Source organism: Nestor notabilis, unplaced genomic scaffold (assembly GCF_000696875.1).
Source record: "Nestor notabilis isolate BGI_N333 unplaced genomic scaffold, ASM69687v1 scaffold27142, whole genome shotgun sequence".
NCBI classification, from domain to species: Eukaryota; Metazoa; Chordata; class Aves; order Psittaciformes; family Psittacidae; genus Nestor; species Nestor notabilis.
In genome coordinates this window covers 1-15,990 of record NW_009919135.1, presented here as the reverse complement: position 1 = coordinate 15,990, position 15,990 = coordinate 1, and the positions used below count along the sequence as shown (strand labels likewise).

Here is a 15,990-nt window from a genome sequence, read left to right as displayed (position 1 = left end):
TGTTACTAAGCTTAACGAGTGACCACATATCAGCTGAGCCCAGGTGACGGCACCGAGGACACACACTGTCAATAGCAAGCCCAAGATAAGGCACATTAGCCCAAGCCCCAGTGATGGAGGTTTAAACTAATCCATTTAACCTTGAATTTGCTGTAGGTAAAGAGCATACATGCAAATGATTGATGCACCTCACCTTACACACGTCAAGCTGCTGCAATACATCTGCTTAGTCTAAGCTCCTCGTTTCCATTTCTGGATGTGTAGCATTAGTACAACAGGGTTGTGACACTCTTCTGAATCCAAATTCAGCATCACAGCATGAGAGAGAGGTCAAAACAAGGATTAAAACTGGTCCATAAGCACAGTGCAGCCTCCAGCAATGCTCGCTGGGGATTGAGTATCACAATTTTCTCAGCAATGCATTTTTCAGTGCCATAGGTAACGAGATGATGAACTTAAGCCATGAGTATACTCCAGTGGAATGACATCTACATTAGTGCCTTTCTTCTGACATAGCAAGACATTCAAAACTGAGCATAACAAACTGGGGGATTTCAGATCAACAGCTCTGCAGAAGACACTCCCAAATTTTGCAGCTGATTATCACCAGGACTGCTGTAGAAGCAAGCAGAAGTCTCCACTTGTTCATGCATAAATAAGATTGAAAAACACAAACAGATGGTCACTTAATCTCCAACTCCATCCCCAAGTGACATTACACAAAATGAGGAACATGTCTCACTTTGAACCTTTGGTTATATTGCAAAAAGCTCTTCAAAAGTGGCTGTCTGTAAGGACAAAGTATTGTCATTCCAAAGTACTGTACTAATTTTGTGATTTCACTCAATAAAGGGAGACATCCAACTGTAAATACTGATTATTTGGCCTAGTATTCAACAGGATTGAGTGTTAACTGAACCTGTAGAGGGAAAGCACTTGTGCCCAGCACCTCAAACAATCCGACCTGAGGCAGGAAGGAGCAAACAGCAGTCCATCTCCCCCACCTCACCATTGCTTGAGACGGCCATACTCAGTCAGGCTATTCTGACTTTGTGATGGTGACATCCACCATTCACCAACATTCTATCAAATGGGCATTCTACCAAAGGGCATTATAATGTAGAATAACAGCCAAAACTGCTGCAGTTACTCAAGCAGTGTAAAAAATATGCCTCTCCATGTAACAGCAAGTCCTATGCTAGCCAAGAGAATGCCCCTCCCTGGCTTTGCACAGCAACACATCCCTTTGCCTCTGGGACTGGGGAGAAGGGCCAGGTTCCCCTCTCAGTTTCCACAGGCAGACGAAAGGAAGATTTACTCTCATGTATTTACAACATAGAACCGGATTTCCATTGTGCTCTCATTTTGTCAGAGCAAGCCTATTTGGCTGCTCAAAATGGGGTTCCTGCCATGCAGGAGCCTCCCAGAGCACAATTGCTGTCTCAAACTTGAATCATTTTCCTTCAGAGATTTTTGTAGTTAACCTACACAGCAATGTGAAACATCACCCTCCTAAATCAATTCACTCCATCTCTAGCCTAAGGAGATGGATTTGCATCATCCTTATGGTGTTCCCATTAACAAATACACAGTAGACTTTCCCCTAGCTGCAGAAGGCAGGTCCAAATCCATCCTTTAAGGTCCCTAAGCAACTGGCTGGTAGCTGAGCCACAGGTACATCCTTCTCCACACAAAAACACATTCAAAGATGGTAAAAGACCAAGGGGGCACAATATTTAAATCACTTACGCAATGGCTGGCAAGCCCGCTTTGGTCAAAATAACACCTGGAGTTCAAACAAGCCCAGCTCACTTGGTCTGAACAGATTAGAAAGCAATCGCATGAGCAGCTCAGACAGCAGAGCTAAGTGTAATGCCTGCAGCAGCTGGAGGAGAGTTCACATAATGGCATCTCCAGTGCCTAATGCATGTGGAAAGAATCAGGTTCCTTGTAGAACTACAGATTCACCTTCCACTCTTTCAGCATAACTCTGATGGCCAGGAAGTCTTTTAAGAGCAGGAGACTGTTTCAGACTAAGGATCTGGTATCAGAAACATCCACACATTTAAGTATGTCAGTGCTACAGGATCTCCACACCTAAACCCACAGGCCTAAACGCCTGACCTCGCAACTACTACTTGATATAGAATAGTATGTAATTTTAAAGCTAGCTTTTGCATGGGGTTTGAAATACGTGTTACTGTTCAAATCTGTACTAAGTCAGTGTTACTCCACTTGTATTAATGCAAATCTGAAGTAGCAGTTTGACCAATTTTATTATTTTCCTGGTTATATTAATTTTACATAGTTCAAAATTCTCTTATTTAAGCAATTTCAAAAGAAAAATAGGAAGTTCCATATGAAGCCAGCATAACATTTTGCCTAAGAGGTAATACACCTTTATCAGATAATTTAAACCTTGATCTTAATTTGTACTTCTGTTTCAGAGTTTGCATGTTCACATGAAGCTTTAAGACATCTGGATTCCAGTTCAGGGTTTATTTGCATACAAAAATATATTATAATGGAAAAAAGCATTAAAAGTTCTCAACTATATAAAATTACACATATATTTTTTTATAAAAGCAACTTTAAATTAAAATCCAAGCTATATTTTAAAGCAAAATACAGCTGTAACACTTAAGTTATCTTATACCATCTGCTGCAGAGTCACAAAACTGATGTTGCCAGTTAAGTGCTTGTAGGAATTCACAAAGGTTATGTTCAGAAGGTAAATATCTTGGGTAGCAAAGTTATCAGACAAGGGCAGCAGTTCTCAGTCTCAGATTGATGTCACTTGTCCTTCACATGCCTGGAAATACAGAACAAGAAGGATCATTAAGTTCTACATTAAATAAGACTGCATGTTGTTTACATACCGGACACCCCATTTACGTTCAGCTTGCTAGACTGCCTGACAGGCCAAAATTATGCCTTTTTTTAATGAACATAAAAGCCAAAAAGTTAGTGTGTAAAAATGTAAGGTATACACTGTTCTAATGAGTACACCAGGCTTGAAAAGGCATCTGTACAAAGTCCTGTGTAACCTCCAGAGTATAAATAAAAGTCCTCAAAAATGTGATCATAAATACCAGATGCAAGTTGGACCTTTTTCTCAGAATTCCTATGTATGATAAAGATAGTTCATCACTAAGATAAGTGTACAAATAAGACTCTGCTGGAATCACAAGAGATTTGCTTTAGTTGGGATTAAAAAACAAAACCAAAACCACAACAACAAAACTCCCCAAACCCACTGCAGCAGGTAGCAATCCCTGCCCTCAACATTGATGTGCCCTCCAAGGGGACAATGAAACCTATATACAATAGGTAGCCTCTTAAGAGTTGGATGCTACATGGCTGTGCAAGATACAACAATGTAAGTATTTGCTGGTCTGGGTTTTGTTGTTCTACACAAACCTTCAAGAACTCAGGAGTCTTTCAGAAAAGCGGTCAACTAGGTTTCAGTGGTAAAGATGAAGTTAGCTCAAACATACATCCATGACAGAAGTCAGGAAACTAGAATTATATTTTAAGTAAGAGAAGTGAAACTGGGATTAAGATACAAGTTAGATGACAGGGAAGTAGGAAGCTCAGAAGGGCAGCTGTCTTGAGTTGAGTCCAGTGCAGATGGCCAAGGCTTCAATAATTACAGGGAAGGGAAACTACCTAATGAATACAAGAAACTCTCAGTTCATAGTTTATTGGAAGGGGAGGGGTTGTTCATGCTGCTGTTTAGGCCTAGTCCTAAAATTTGTTGGTTTGGGTTCTATAGTTAATGTATATATAGTTTATGTATGGTTCCATACATAAAAAAAACACAGTATCATGTCCATAACAGCACAGAAAAAACGGAAACAGGCAGACTACATGGTTGGGAATAGGAGGGTGTTTTTTAGTTTTACTGCTTTTCTTTAAAAATCATAATGAAGAATCTAGTACTGTAACTGGAAAATAATCTAGATAGTGAGAGGAAGAAGTGATTTAAATTCCATTCCTGGTAGACAAGCACAAACAGGATTTTGATATTTAATCTAAGACAATAAATACAGATACCTGCTCCTTAATTCTTCACAAGCAAAGTCCAGTATAAACAGGTTTCCTCACCTACAGTTACTCCCCCAGTTACTTAGCTTTATAATGAAGAAAAAGCCCCACTTTTTAGCTGAGTTTTAAATATTTAAGAAAGTGATGTTTACTTGATCTCTGCCGCTGTCAAGGAGAGGTGAACTGCAGATCCCTCAGAGATGGGGACAAGGGTTCACTGGAGTACAGCCTTTGTCACACAAGCTAAACCACATGCCTTGAACATTCAGGCAAAGGCCAGAATGTCTTCCTATCCACTTAATGAACCATAGGACTAAAAACTAAAACGAAGCCTACTTCCCTTCCCTCTCCCCCCCATACACTGGGCTTTCATCACTCTGACAGTACCAAGCGAGACACAGGTAAGAAAAATCTACCTACTTGCTAGTGTCCTGTCAAGATCAGCAATGAAGTCTTCCAGTTCTTTTGTGTCTCCAAGCTTTGCTGCAAAATAAGAGTCAATACTACTTAAACATGATGTATTTCTCCTGCCAAAAGAAACACTGAAACCACACGACCCTCCAAATCATTTTCAGTGATATCAAACACACTATATTCAGGGCAGTTCAATAGGGTTGCTGCAATGTCTAAAAGCACTCTTAGAAAATGGGAGAGAATTAAAACTAATTTTTATAGTTCTCCATTTGACAGAAACAAAGCAAAGCAATCCTTTGTTCAGTTTCCTTAAAAAGCAGAAGCTGAAGTAGAGAAAAAAAGCCACATCAACTAATCCGTGTCCTTCCTACCATGAGTTTTCCTTATTACATCTATTCAAATATTGCATTCATGTCCCTGATCAGACTCCAGCCAGTTAGCTCCCAGTCCTACACAAATCCAAGCCTCTCAAATCACGCCAGGAACACTGGTTTGCTGTGATGTCAGATCTTTTGATCTTGGTCCATGCCCTATAAGTTTGGATCCAAAAATCCACCTAAACTTCCACTCCTGAGAACATCACTGGTTCCATTCAATCTAGTTCTACTGCAAGTGGCTTCCTTATCTCTATTCCAAGCTGGTTTCAACTCTATTTCTGTCTTCTCATCAGGAAGAGCATCTTGACCTTTAGTGTAGCTCCTTGCCAAGTATTTCCTGCCAGTTTAACTGAACTCTTTTTTACTACTTCTTATTAACCATTACTCATTATTCTTCCATATCCTGGGCTGTATCAAAAGAAGTGTGACCAGCAGGTCAAAGGAGGTGATCCTGCCCCTCTACTCTGCACTCGTGACACCTCACTTGGAGTATTGTGTCCAGTTCTGGTGTCCTCAACATAAAAAGGACATGGAGCTGCTGGAGCAAGTCCAGAGGAGGGCCATGAGGATGATAAGAGGACTGGAGCACCTCCCGTATGAAGACAGGCTGAGAAAGTTGGGGCTGTTCAGCCTGGAGAAGAGACGGCTGCGTGGAGACCTCATAGCAGCCTTCCAGTATCTGAAGGGGGCCTACAAGGATGCTGGGGAGGGACTCTTCATTAGGGACTCTAGTGGTAGGACAAGGGGTAATGGCTTTAAACTTAAACAGGGGAACTTTAGGTTAGATATAAGGAAGAAGTTCTTTACTGTGAGGGCTGTGAGGCACTGAAATAGGTTGCCCAAGGAAGCTGTGAATGCTCCAACCCTGGAGGTGTTCAAGGAGAGGTTGGACAGAGCCTTGGGCAACATAGTTTAGCGTGAGGTGTCCCTGCTCATGGCAGGGGGGTTGGAACTAGGTGATCTTAAGGTCCTTTCCAACCCTAACTATTCTATGATTCCCCAGTATCATGCCAATTAGAAAGAAAGTATTTAACTTGTTTTTGTGACCAGTCACTGTGGAAAAGATGAAAGCACAAAAAGCTCTTGAGCATGCATCTGAGAAGACTAGTTGTAATAACAGCACTGTGTACTACATATCTATGACTATTCATTTATTGATATATCTACTCCAGATTTAATTTAAGTTAACCAGAATGAAACAAGCTCCTGGGGAGTTAGATCAGCTGCGAGACGGAAGCCACTTTGAAACAGCATAGCTACAAAGGAGGGAAGAATATTACTAAACGGGTTGTATCAGCAGTGAAAGTTCTGTATGGATCTGAGTAATTGTGTTAACTTGAATGGCAGCATATGGCTTCAGAGGAGTCACCTACTGCACCCCTGCATTCAGGCTAAGTACTTCCGTATATAGATGGGACACTTAAGCTACTTAGTTGCTTCAGTAAGAAGCAACACAAGTTAAGAATTAACTGAAGTGTTCTGTAAGCAGACCATGATTTCTCATCGACCAAGAAACCGTAGTTTTCTTCAGCTTGGTGTTTCAAAACCAAGAGTTGCAGGTCACCTACAAAGCTGTGCAGATGCAGTGTGCTACTGCAGTAATAATTGGTTTCGTTATAATTAAGAAAAAGAAAGTCAAAGTACACATGTGAATCCTGGCTCATAGAAAGAGGCCTACATAGTTGAGAATTAGGAAGAAATGGCAACACTTAAAACTACGCATACCTTTACATGGAGTTGCTGATGGAGATGGCAAGCTTGGAGTACACGTAGTTGGAGAGTTGAGCTTTTCATCACTGAGGCTGAAACTATTTCTGTAGAGTGAATCTGCACCTGAAAGAATGTTACATTATAAAGTAAAATTAAGACCTGCAATTTTGTAATAGAGTTCAAAACAAATGGGGCTTCAAAGTCTGTAGAATTCAAATTTTCAGACTTCAAAACCAGAGGGGTAAACAAATCTATTGTGTGAAGGATGTTGTTCCCACACCTACTGTTAAAAAGCAAGCAGTCCTAGGTCAAATCCTTACTCCCAGTAAGGGAAGTGTCAGCTTTTCCTGCAGTCAGCATCATTTGGATGCTATTACAGGAGTGGCAATTATCTCCCATCTACTAAATTAGGCCTGGTACAGCCTGCCTAATTCACAATATTCTAGGAAATTCTATTTTTTCAAAAGCTACTTTAAAAAGCTGAATAAAGAGCTCCAGGACAAGGACAGTTCCCCAGAACAGAAAAATATATTCAGCATTGCCCTCATCCCTGAAGCTAGCTCACCCATTTCTCCATACTTTACTCTGCTGCTTTAGATCGTGTGTTCTATGTGAATGATAAGGCATATTTTAAATTTTCTTTTATTCTGCAACCCAGGAGTTCATAAGCTGTACATCTATACACAAGATGTCCTGCAATCTTTTAGGTGACCTTTCAAAGGAAGCTTTATATGCCCTGGAAAGCAATGGGAAAGGTTCCAATATGATTCTGATGTTCTTTAGACAAGGCCTTAAGTTTCAAAAGTATGAAAAAAGTGATCTTTATCTTCTCTCTTTTCCTAAGAGTTCCGTGATGCACAGTGCACACAAAGTATTACACATGGAAAGAGGAATTGTCATTGTGTTAGACGCACTAGAATACTAGTGGCTGCAGTTTTGAGCCAGTGACCTGAAAACTGTAGTTCTGCAAAAGGAAACCCTTGTAACATGAACATGTTAATGGTCTCCATTGATGTGGCACATTCCCTAGGAAACAAATGTATGCCTCATTATCTGGGGTGGTGACTACCACTGCTTGCCACTGAGGCCAACAATTTGGCTGTCCTGCAGCACACATAGCATTTGTCCTTAGAGCCCCAGCCTAGCAGGTGGTTATATTGCAGCAGTTAAGTCCATCCAAGTCAGAATTGACACAGCCCCTTGGACACTTGTCCCATTTGTGATGCCAGGAGGTGACTGCCTTAGTTGAATTAAGGGTGTCTTGCTTAATTAGCAAAAGAGGCCAGGAACACTCTTGCCATGCCAAGGTCTGCATATCTGCAGCTCCACTGAGCACCACCATGATGTTTGCAGATATCGAATAGAGACCATCTTCCAGCAGACTGCTCCTCTACTATAAGTTCCTGCATCTTTGGGGGATGTCCAAAATCACCCATCTCCTCTAGCCTGCTGTCCTTACCAGCATAAAACCACCTTCTAAAGGAGTACACAGGTACAGTGCCAAATCAGACCACATGGCCGTATCTACTAAGCATCCAAGGCCACTGGGGCTTCTTGGTCTAGTGGAAGGTATCCCTGCCCATGGCAACAGGCTGGAACAAGATGATTTTGAAGTCCTTTCCAACCCTAACTATTCTATGATTCTAAGTTCCCTTGTTTCTTCCTAAAGTGGGGCTAAAAATCTGACTGCTCTGCAATGATGTGTGTCACTCGTGTCATACCCCACACTATGAACCCTGTACATTAATGGTCTGCAGGTAATAGAGGTATGACAAATTTCCTCCTGAAATCAGTTTACAGACCAACTTTCTACTAAAACCACATTTCTTTCCAGCCAAGATGCAAACTCCAGTGACCAAGAAATCTTGAATGGAAAATTCTTGCTGTTCAGAACAAAACCCCTAGCACCACAAAAAAGCCAAATAACTCACACAAGCAGTGCTGTAGCCAGGAGCACAACTCACTGAAACACTGACAGAACAGACCATAAATAACACACTTTCCAGGCAATGTATCCGAGAAGAGCAGAACAAAAACTTCCAAATTATTTAATATTTTTTACAGGTTTTTGAGCTCGTTGAATTAATAAACAATAAGCCAGAGAATGATGGCTACAAAACTGAGTGTACTTTCAAAATGGAGTCTATGCTACTAGTATCCAGACACCAAATGCAGTGATGCTGGGAATTTATATTACAAACCAATCCTTGTCATACACCAAATCCAAAGCTCCAGTTGCTTTTACATATAGCTGGAATATAATATTCTTTTTGTGAATGCTTGTGAGGGCAACTCAAATTACAAAAGCTTTAATAAATCATTTAAATTGTCTGCAAACTATTCATGCAATTGTTCTTACTTATATCCATGTACACATCCAAGCTAGCAATCACCTTTGATTCTTCTTGTGGTTTGCTCTCCGTGTTCCTTCTATAAGAGTTGAAAGTACTGATGGCTCACCTCAAAATGTATTTAAACCAGAAAATGTTGTTTCATACTGGCTTCCCCAGACCTTATGCCAGTAAATATTTACAGCTGGGCAAAGAGAAAGTAAGACAGGACTGTGGCTTTAAATATCTGAATGTTTTTCTTTCAGTCTCAAAAGATGATGTGTTTTCACAAACCAGTGTTGTCTTCTGACGGGTTGTGATATTAATAGTTTCAGGAAAATATCAACATTTATCTTTCCCAAAAAGCAAAAACATACTTTAGCTACTAGCTGTGGCTTACAAATGTCACCATGCAGCAGCAATTCTGGTGATGGAAGGAGGAATGCATTGACTCTGCCATCAAGGTCACTATAACAAATGCTGAAAACAATGCACTCTGAAAAAGAAATACTTGTGATATCCGCTGCATAAAAATACCCACTTTGGCAAAGTGTGGCTGTAGGGCAGAAAGGTCTGGGAAAAGAACACTTCAGTCCTTGCTCTCTACCAGCTGCCAAAACCAAGATTTGCCCATTCACCTCCAATAATGGCCCTTGGAAGACTTCCACTGCCATACAAACACAACATCCTCTGCAACCCAATAACCAGAGGCTGATGCCAAGGATCTCTCATCGCTGTTGTCCTTCCTCATCCAGCCCCTTCTCTCCCACTGCAATGCAAGTTCATCTATCATTCACTCCTTATTTTTCACTTTGTATATTGATTCTACTGCCTGTGCATGTTATATAAAGTGTGCCTCTTTGGCTGTTTAAAAAAACCCAACACACAGAAATTGTCTCCTTAAAACAAGTCCTTAAAATCTGAGAGTTAAGCTACTGATTCACATGAGTCAAACTAAACCAACAACTGCAGAGTTAGAGGGTTGGAATAAACATGGGCGTATAATACTTTGTCAAAGTAATTTGTAGTTAGTATTGACCTTCGCTGTTCCAGCGTATAGTTAAACCACAAAGAAAAGCCAGGGCAACACCATGTAAATATAGAATGTCCCCACAAAATGAGCAGTTGAAAGGTTCTGGGCAGTAATTAACTGAAGGAGGAAAATCTCAAACGTAATTTTAAAACTGACAACAGAAAAGTTCAGCTGTCTGACTTCTTTAAGCTTATGCTCTTTCTAGTACCATAGTTCAAGACACAATTTTAAACAGTAGATAAAATCTTTACTGCAGCTTTCAGTGGGGAAAGTCTGGGGGGAGGTGGGGAATAAATCACATCTTAAGCTTGGAAAGAGAAGCTTTAAAATTTTACTCCAGTCCCTACAAGCCATAAATTCATTATAAAACAATGGCTCAGCATTTAATGAACAGACTGCACAACTCATTCCTAGTCAGAACATAGCCTACTCACTAAAAAATGAGAGTAAAATCAGAAATGTCTAATGCCACCAGTAGAAGTGAGAAATATTCATGATGCAAAGAGCTTGTTTCACAGTACATATGTTGCAGCCCTCAAGGGCAGTGTTTATTTTGATCATAACCACAGTTACACTTGGCTGTAATGTTTATTTTCATGGGTTTTTTTTGCCTAAGCTAACAAAACAAACATCTGTTCAATGCTGACATAAAAAAAAAAAAAAAATCACACCTTTTCGCTACCTAGGCTTTGTGAGTTAGAAGATTTTGAATCACAATTACAAGGAAGTGACCTGGGAAGCCTGAAATTCAGATGTACAAGCATGCCTTCTCACTACACACAAAGCTTACCCCACCACACATTCTACCTGTGAGACAGTGCTTCCAGCTCCAACCTTCCCCTTTACTTATGCTTCCTTTCTAAAGTGTAAGAGAAACAGATATGCTGGAGAGGAAAGAACAGGAAATCCTACCAAAAAGCACATTTCTCATTAAATTGAAGTACCTGGAGAGAAACCTGTGCACCTGAAACTTCTGGGTTTTCTTTCCCTTGAATGTACCAGTAATTTAACCACATCATTTAATAAAAGGTTATTTCTCCATGAGAGCGTTGCTTCATTTTTTCATTATTAATATTCTATTCCCCTGCTTGTTGGGGATAGGCCATTAAATATTTGCAGAAACAACCTACCTCCTCAAATGTTTTCCTCTTCATCGTGTGAGACTGAGATTTGCTGCTAAGAGCAAAAGCTCACCTACTCCACATTTTGTGTCTCATAGCAGATGCCTATAGAAGAGTTTATCTAGTTATTTTTTGAGGAGGTAAACTTTTAACATCAATGATACCTAAAGGCAATATGTTTTACAGTTTAATAGTACACCACAAGAAGAAATTGCTCCTCTTATTTCTTTGAAACATGCTGATTTAATTTGATTTCCTCATTCTGGGTGAGGTAGAAGTCACTCTCCTAATGTCACTTAGGATTTTCTGGAAGACTAGATTTTCCCCACCCAAGACATCTCTCCTCTAGCCTGACAGCCCAGTCTATTCAATCATTTGGAAACTATTTTATGTCTTCAGTCAGTTCTGTTGCCTTTTTCTCTACCTTCTTTACAGCCACATACTGCAAGACAGCCAATGTAAACAGGCTTTTCAGGATGAGTGCTACAGTATTAAGTATCCAATGCTTCATCTCTAGATAGCGCCCACATTAGCACAAGCACAGAGAGACGTCCATAGCATGTAACCATGAATGCTTGCACTACACCAGGCATTGGGCGTTAACAGATATTGTTCAACCCCTTAATAAACCTGCACCTACTTCATTTTGAAATTATAAAATTAAAGAGTTCTAGATGTACTGAGGGGTAATTTTGTTGTATTTAAAAGCCAGAAGGTATCTGTCAGAAAGCATTTACATACTCCTAAAAACAACTATGAAGATAAACTGCAGGCTGTATGAGTGAGAGAACTGAATCAACACATTTATTTTGCGATGCTTTTAACAGAGGCTGGAAGCTGAACCTGTCTCAAGAAAACACATCCACAGCTAAAAATATGAAGCATTTCTCAGAGCACAACAGTAGATTATGGTTTAGCTTTTCAGTGTTATTATAACTTTGGCACAAGAAACACTGAAGCGCTTCCCTTCTCACCCTCTCATGAAGTCCACCTTTCTTTCCTTTACCCTAATCCTGACATTGCCATATACTGTAATAGCACAATGCACCAAGTGGACATGCAATTTACACAGGCAAGCCTGCACTTTCCTTTGCAAGCTTATTCCAAAACATAGGAAGCAAACAATATCTGTAAGAGTTTGCCTATGTAGCTACATCTACACTAGTGGCTTTTGCCAGCACAGCACACCGAAACAAATCCTGTTTTATCACAACAAACATATGCTGTAAATGGCAAAAAGTTATAAGGTACCCTGAACTTACAGGTTTCAGCATGATTAATAACCTGAACTACAAGCTGTTATACTTTGAATCGATTGAATACATCAACTTGAAACATAACTGGTACTCACAGACCAGCAACTCAAAGAATGTTGGAGTAACTCAACAGTTGCATCATGATTTCCCAGCACTGACCCCATCAGCTGTTTTGGTTAATGCAATACTTGTGGGCCAAGTACTAAGATCATCCTGAACATCTGCACATACAAGCCTTTCTATTACTGTAAGGTCTAGAGTCCATTGTGTTATGTACAATACTTAACCATCGCCAAGACAGACCTCATCCAAAGAGCATTTACTCAAATAACAAGACAAGATGTGGGAGCACCAAGTACTATCCTGCCCATTTTCCACTGTAGTATTTTCAAATTTGTATTTTTCCTTGAGACCTCAAAATACATAGTATCAGAATTTCCGCTGGTACTTTTGGAGCTAGCCTGCTCAAGAGGGGATTTTTAAGTTTAAAAGCAACACTTCCAGGATTAACTAGAACTGACAAAGATCTTCTGTAAATACTTCTGTTAAATTAAATGGGCTCTTCCTCATGGGAGAAGCCCCAGGAGACAAAAGGCTTTCCTTACCCTAATAAACAGAATTGTTCAAGCATGATCAGTTGATATCTATTACTAGCTTCTTGTAAAATTGAATTTAAGATTGATTCAATGGCCCTGAAACAGTTTGAAACACTATCTCCCCTTGCAGTCCCACCCTAGACATGAAAGATACACTGCAGGAGTGGCCAAAAGATACATATGCCTAACCTTCAGCCACACCGTATCAGTTAGGAGGATTAGATAAACCAGCAAACATGCGAGATAGTGCTAAAATACGAGAGTCTGAACTGTTCTGTGCATGCATGACAAAGTGTGCTTGGAAGAGTCTTGGCACTGGTTAAGAAGATCTTGGAAAGTTGCAAAGAGTGTTCATGAACAAGAGGATCATTCAAACTATCTGCAGAGAGTATTGCTGGAATTCCTTTTGCATTGCTGCAGATACGTGTTGTTGGAACTTGCTCTTTCAGCCCATGTTCTCCTTGATCCTGCAGTGGTGTTTAACCTAAGCATTACCATGGGAATAGCAAAGTCATGAATTCAGCACTACACTTGCACTGAATGAAAGACCAAAGGAAAGGTGAACCTAGGAGGGGAAAAAAAAAATAAAATAAAATAAATGAGCTTGAGCAGAAGGAGCCTGGGTAAGAAGGAAACTCCCTGCATCTATTCTTAAGTTAGATACAGGGAGCGTAGCTGGATTACATCAGACACTGGAGCCTGTTTTATAAAAGGTACTCCTCATAAATCCTCAACTCCTCTCCAATCTTACTATAACTTCAAAATAAGTCATCTGCACTGAATGATGTCTTTAGGAAGAAGTGATTTATTGGGCCTTTTCTGAGAAGCAAGGAGAGCTGGCTGTTTTACCATTTCCCTTCTCTTAAACATATCCTCATACACTTGACACCTTTGAATGCCAATAGGTCACTCTTAGTTCACCCTCCTAGTCCAGTATACACCAGTGTCCAGAAGACAGTGACTTTAATTTCTCCAGAGCCACCTTTCACATGGTGCATCATCAAGGGAGGAACCACAGCACTGGATGGGATTTGAATGCTTGACTAGTTTCTCATACAACATCCTTGAGGACTTTGTCTAGAGCCATCAAACTGTGTCTATCCTGCTATCTCCTTAATGTCTTCAGTCTAAATCAGAGCAGGTTTGTGATGCAGGTTTTTATTTTCTAGATCTTCCTGAAGATCTGGTCTGCCCATTCACATGAAATGCTGTTTCTCACCAGGCTTCCCACTCTGCCAGAGAACATCTTCCTCCAAAATTCCACCCTGTCGATTCTAACAGAGCAATTTTAAGCAATGTTCAAGACTTAACTGAACAAGCAACTACAGATGGCTTTATCCATGCAAGAAGAGGAAGCTCTTGATACTGATTTTTTGGATTTGTTTGTTTTGTTTGGTTGGGGGTTTTTATGGTTTTCTCAACAGTAGATTATTTCACTCTGTCATTTTAAGTATCCCATTTTTGGGTAAGGGTATGTAAGAGGCTAATGTATCACAGTACTGAAGACTGCACAAGAAATAGTAACACTAGGGCTGTATTGCTGCAACTGATAATAAACTTTTATTATTATTTATAGCAGAGCTCACATACTTCATCAGCTTGACTCAGTAAAGGCAGACCTCACTCTACACACCCTCAGCCATCCAAAAGACAAGTGTCCAGCCTAAACTGGGCATGCACTTCCAAACCTTCCTCAGAATGAGAGAGATATTTACAAGGAGTGATTCACCCACTACATTAGGAAATAGCATAACAGCATCTTGACCCACATATCTCCACTGACTACATGAAAGAATACAAACCCCAAGGTACTGCCAGGCAAGGCATCCAAGTTCAGGGCAGGTAAAACATTACCTGTCCATGAAGTGAAATGAATCCTACTCATGCTGATGAAATAAAAGGCTCTGATAATATGGAGAAGCTATGCTTTCACAGCTTGAGTACCAGGAAGATTACGTTAATGTTTTAGCACTAAGTCAACAGTACTGTGAAGTAAGTCCCTGAACTGATAGAGGATGCAAAACAGAAATGAAAGGAGCAATTTTATTAGAAATCGCTGAAAAAAGAGGTAAGTTTCATAAAGCTTCCTGTATAGTTAGGGACTAAAAACTGGGTATAGTTTGTTTTTAGCAGAACTTATTTTAACAAAGTAGACCTTGAGTCTACTGCTCCCAAGGAGAACAGCAGCTTCCAGCCTCACTGTCTGGAAGAGAAGACACACTTTTTCTCCCAGACTACCAAAAAAATAAGAAGCGTAAAATTTTTTCCAACTTAACTGGACAAAAAAAAAAGCTTAGTTCCAATTCTGTTTTCTTGCCTAAAGCGGGTCGTGAGTCAGTATCTGCTTCCCACCCTTCCTGTGCTATGTTCTGCATGCACCACTTGTATACAACTGGTATACTTTTGGTATACTTTTGAGCAAATTAGCTTAAAATTATCACCTCTGAAATAGTGATAACACTAAACCAGAAACCTGTATGAGTTTCCATCTGTTCTGGAAAGCACACTTTAGTTAACTGTCTCTCACATCATATTTTGGCTACTGAGATAGAGCAGACAGTCCCTGTTAACTTAAGAATCTCATGGAACAGTTTGGTTAGAAGGGACCTTAAAGACCATCCAGTTCCAACCCCCCTGCCATGGGCAGGGACACCCTCCCCTAAACATGTTCCTGTATGTCAGGGCTGTCTTGGACCACGGCGAGGGATGGGCCAGCCACAGCTTCTTTGGGCAACCTGTGCCAGCGCCTCAGCACCCTCATAGGGAAGAGCTTCTTACTAGTAAGTAATCTAAATCTCCTGTCTTTCAGTGTAAAGCCATTCCCCCTTGTCCTGTCACTACATGCCCTTGTAAAAAGCCCCTCTGCACATTTCTTACAGGACTCCTGCAGGCACTAGAAGGCTGCTGTAAGAGCTGTAAAACATCTTTTCTGTGGCGCGCCGGGGTGCCGCGGTGCCTCAGCAGCCGGCTTTGACCTTCTCCGCAGCGAGTGTTTGAGCCTCGCCTCCCATCCCAGCCTTGATGTGGCTTTCCTCAGGAGCTCTCGCCCTCCCTCCCCGTTCTGCTGCTCAGCAGCCAGAGAAGGCAACCAGCGGGGCCAGCCTTT

The 15,990-nt window shown here is 40.7% G+C and overlaps 1 protein-coding gene across 1 annotated transcript; it reads right to left on the bottom strand.

Annotated features, from left to right (window-relative positions):
- Positions 1-4,467: 4,467 nt before the first annotated feature.
- Positions 4,468-6,671, bottom strand: LOC104402277 (regulator of cell cycle RGCC-like; the record flags this gene model as incomplete). Its single annotated transcript, XM_010010104.1, has 2 exons — positions 4,468-4,530; positions 6,564-6,671. Coding segments are annotated over 2 exons (171 nt in total), but the record flags the coding sequence as incomplete, so codon positions are not given.
- Between the last annotated feature and the right edge of the window lie 9,319 nt (positions 6,672-15,990).